The sequence below is a fragment of the Pseudorasbora parva genome, chromosome 16 (assembly GCF_024679245.1).
Source record: "Pseudorasbora parva isolate DD20220531a chromosome 16, ASM2467924v1, whole genome shotgun sequence".
NCBI lineage: Eukaryota > Metazoa > Chordata > Actinopteri > Cypriniformes > Gobionidae > Pseudorasbora > Pseudorasbora parva.
In genome coordinates, this window is record NC_090187.1 from 3,025,144 (window position 1) to 3,029,284 (window position 4,141).

The window sequence follows — 4,141 nt, forward strand, 5'->3', positions numbered from 1 at the left end:
GCCAGTCAGTAAAGCTTCATCCGACATACTAGCATACAACTAACTTAAACTCATTTAAATACTTGTATAAAAGTTAAAAATCCCTGTCACTTTAAGACCGAATGCACGGATCTAATACACTGATACACATCTGATATTCTCCAACTGTTCACCTTCACTTAAGAAATAATCAACTTTGTTTATGTGAATACTGGACAAAATGTTTCCACACTTTAACTGGCTATACTTAATGTTAAATGACTAAACCTGAAGAAGAACATTTTCAATTTAAAAAATCATAAAAAAAATCAGCTTTCACAATATACTGTAATAACTGTATATGACATTTCCTCACTACTACCACTTTCCTCATTTCCTTTATTCCAGGGAATAAATTTTCTGGGAACCCCAGGGGGTCCCCAAACCCCAGTTTAGTAACCTCTGTGTTAGCACATGATCACACTCCCCATCCTCCTCATCAAAGTAGCCGGTGTAATCCACATCTGGTAGCTGAGTGTTGTTCTTTGCTCAGGTTTTAACGCGAAGAAAAGGTTTAAATTGCTTAAAACAGACGCGGGAGCTGATTCGAATTCGAAGTGAGATTCCACAGCGGCGTCCATCTTAGTAATGTACAAAATCTGCTTCACCATCGCTGCGCTGTCGTCATCGTGTAAAGCCCAAACGTTTCTAATTGGTGCCGCGATTTCGACGGATTAGAATTGGGTTTGAATGGGCTCTTTGCCAGACTACCTTCAGAGCAAATCTAAATTTGCTGTAAGTTGTCTGGGTTTTCCCAGGCTACCATTAATGGAAAAGGCCCCTGTCTGACTCTGTCACGAGCGAAGGCATCACACATGGATGAGTGTGTATGTAGGGCAGAACTCAGCTAAAGCCGTTCCTCCTGCAGATGTGAACGAGTGTTTGGACTCTGATGGGGTTGTGTGTGGATCGCAGCGCTGTGAGAACACCATCGGCTCTTTCCGCTGCGTGGCGTCCTGCGAGGCCGGATACCACATCACCGCCACCGGAGAGTGTGTGGGTAAGTCTGACACAAATCACACACAAATCACACACACACACGACGTGTGAGGAATGACGTGGACTCTCTCTCGCAGATGTCAATGAGTGTGCTAATGAGACGGTGTGTGGACTCCACGCTTTCTGCCAGAATCTGATCGGCACGTATCAGTGTTTGTGCGACCAGGGCTACGAGTCCTCCGGAGACGGACAGATGTGTGTGGGTGAGGCCAATGTCTGCAGAACTCCCTTTAGCACACTTTTATTACGGGAATATAACGCATTCTGTAACAAATCCTTGCCTCATGGGTTAAAATCACCCAAAGCCCTACAATTAAACTTTTAAGTACACTTATATCATGATAAAAAAATTCTAATGTCATTTTTTTTCAAATATGATTTTATTATTTTTAATTTAATTTTTATTGTATTTCATTTACATTTCAATTCCTAGAGCTGATCAATAAAAAATATAATTTACATTCATTCATTTAGCAGATGCTTTTATTCAAAGCGACTTACAACTGAGGAATACAGGAAGCGATCCGTCATGAAGAGGGCGAATAATCACAAAAAGTGCCTGAAATGTTAAGTTTTGGACATTGCTTAGGGAGGAAATAAAGGAAAATGAAGCACGTTTAAGCACATTTTTCACATTCTATCAACTTAAATTCAAAATAACTCTCCAATACATGCATATTAGCTCAAGATACGCAAATTAGCTCAGAATATCTCACATTGGGTCAATTTGGGTGTTTTGAAAAAAGAAAAAAAAAACATGCTGATTGGTTAAGCTCACGTGACGCAGCCTTTTATTTCAACCAGCATTTTAAAAAATCTTTTGCGAGGTTCGTTCTGTGTTCAGTAAATATCGGTCTTGCTCTCTGTCTGATGGCGTGCGCTCATCTCAGCCATCTATAGAGTAAATGAGCTCTTCCGCTGGGTCCTAAAGTCAGTTCTCGAATTTATCTCTTCAGTGTGCATCCAGATACACATGTAGACATTATAAAATCATTTAATTTGGTAAAATTTATTTTGAAGGTTTTTATTTGCATTTCTCATATTCCAATAATTCTTAAGGGAGTCAAATGGACCCGATAGGGAAGGATTTTTATTTTGTTTTATTACAACCACATAAACTCCTTGAATTTATTGTGTATGTGTGGTTCAAGTGCTACAGAAGTCCTAACACTCCCATGAACAATTGATTTTTATTTATTTTTTGTAAAGAGTTTCAGGTCTTAATGGAGCATGCCAATGAACTCTCTATTTTTAAAAATTTAGTTTCGGGTCAAAATGACCCAAGGGAATGATGACGTTTCAAATAATATACTTAAGTGTGAACTCAGACAATGAATTGTGAATGTTACTTACATGATATTAAATGTAAGTTTATTAATGTTTCAGTTTATATTAAATGCAATTTAAAAAGGTTTTGTGGTTGTAATTTTCAAACAGTAACAAATCCTTCCCTCACGGGTCAATTTGACCCCCGTAGGAATGAATGGAATGTGAGGAATGCTTCAGTACACATACAAAAACCTAAAAATGCTCAATATTCAAACTAAAAATGCTAAAACTTTACCGAACGATTATTTTATAATGTCTGCATGTGTATCTGAATCATAGATTGTAAAAAAAAAAAATGGACGTAGGATTCTGAAGAGCAGTTCTGAAGCGTATAGACAAGCTGGCCGCTGCCATCACTCCCAGATAACTGAAAATGGGCAAAGAGGCGGGACGTGGGCGGAGCTTAGGTGACAATCGGCAATCCACCTGTCAATCAAAGTGGCCACTCCCTTAATTATGCAGAACTTTAAGGCTTTATATAATGTAAACGAATGAGTTATAAATAAAAATCACTTACCTCATATTTGTCATGAAGGACAAAATTAGGCGTATAGACCAAAACCACAATTTGTACCAGGCTGTAAACATGTTTTATTGTGCTGTAAAGTTGAGCATTTTAACAAGGGGCTCAATGAGTATCTGCTTTCTTCTGGAGCCTGTCCCTAGCGGCCCATTAAAGGTTTTATTTATTGATAAAATCAAGAAATTTAAATGTTAATACAATAAAAAATAACAAAACATCTCCATTAAAAAAATGCATTAAATTTTGTTTAAAATATTATCAAAAAAATGAAATGAAATGAAATGAGCTTTCTGGACAAAAAAAAAAAAAAGTAAAAAAGATAAGGGACAAGGGTTAAATAGGACTTCAGTACATCTTTATATGTAATTTCATAATTACTTCTATTGTCTTTGAAATACGGTTAAAGCCTACAAGCATTTATGATAAACTGAAATAAAGGCTACTTTAATGGCATTTCTATTGCAACCTGTGGGTCATGTTTTTAAATATATTTCTATTTACACATTGTAATCATGAAGTTGCAATTTCTAATATTTAAAATATATTAACTTGTAAAACATATATTAAAATGTAATATCAACAAAATCAAACACCATGTAAAAGCACATTTTGCATAATAGACCGCTTTTAAATGTGTTAAGAAACATGTTCATGAAATAAATATCATAATATCTGCATGTACCTCTAAGTGCACATTCAATATACTTAAGCGCACTTATTTTCCACGATGGAGTTCAGTTTGAAGAACTGTGTGTTTGGAGTTTATTTGAAGAATAAACGTGTCTCTTTCTGCGCAGACATAAACGAGTGTGAGACGATGCAGGGTGTGTGTGGATCTGCACACTGCTGGAACGTCGAGGGCTCGTTCACCTGCGAGTGTGAGAACGGACGGGAGGAATTTGACCCGCTCACGAGGCAGTGTGTGAACAGAGAGAGTCACACAGGTAACACACACACACACACACACACACACACACACACACACGTAGTGTTTCCATGTTTAATGGGGACTTTCCATAGGTGTAATGGTTTTTATACTGTACAAACCGTATTTTCTATCCCCTTACACTGCCCCTGCCCCTACACCGACAGAGACAGAGACACATAATACACACACACACACACACACACACACACACACACACACACACACACACACACACACACACACACACACACACACACACACACACACACAATTTCAACTCTGCTTCAGTGCTGCCCTCTACTGGCAATAACTGCTAATCATAAAAAGGGGACAATAATAACTAG

At 37.7% G+C, this 4,141-nt stretch overlaps 1 protein-coding gene across 3 annotated transcripts in view; it reads left to right on the forward strand.

Moving 5' to 3' along the window:
• Positions 1-4,141, forward strand: part of LOC137043384 (latent-transforming growth factor beta-binding protein 4) — a 116,981-nt gene that overhangs the window by 99,704 nt on the left and 13,136 nt on the right. For all 3 annotated transcript variants that reach the window (XM_067419648.1, XM_067419649.1, XM_067419650.1), the window contains 3 exons: positions 887-1,018; positions 1,095-1,220; positions 3,667-3,813. In XM_067419648.1, the coding sequence (XP_067275749.1) occupies positions 887-1,018; positions 1,095-1,220; positions 3,667-3,813 (405 nt within the window). The remainder of the gene's footprint in view (positions 1-886; positions 1,019-1,094; positions 1,221-3,666; positions 3,814-4,141) is intronic.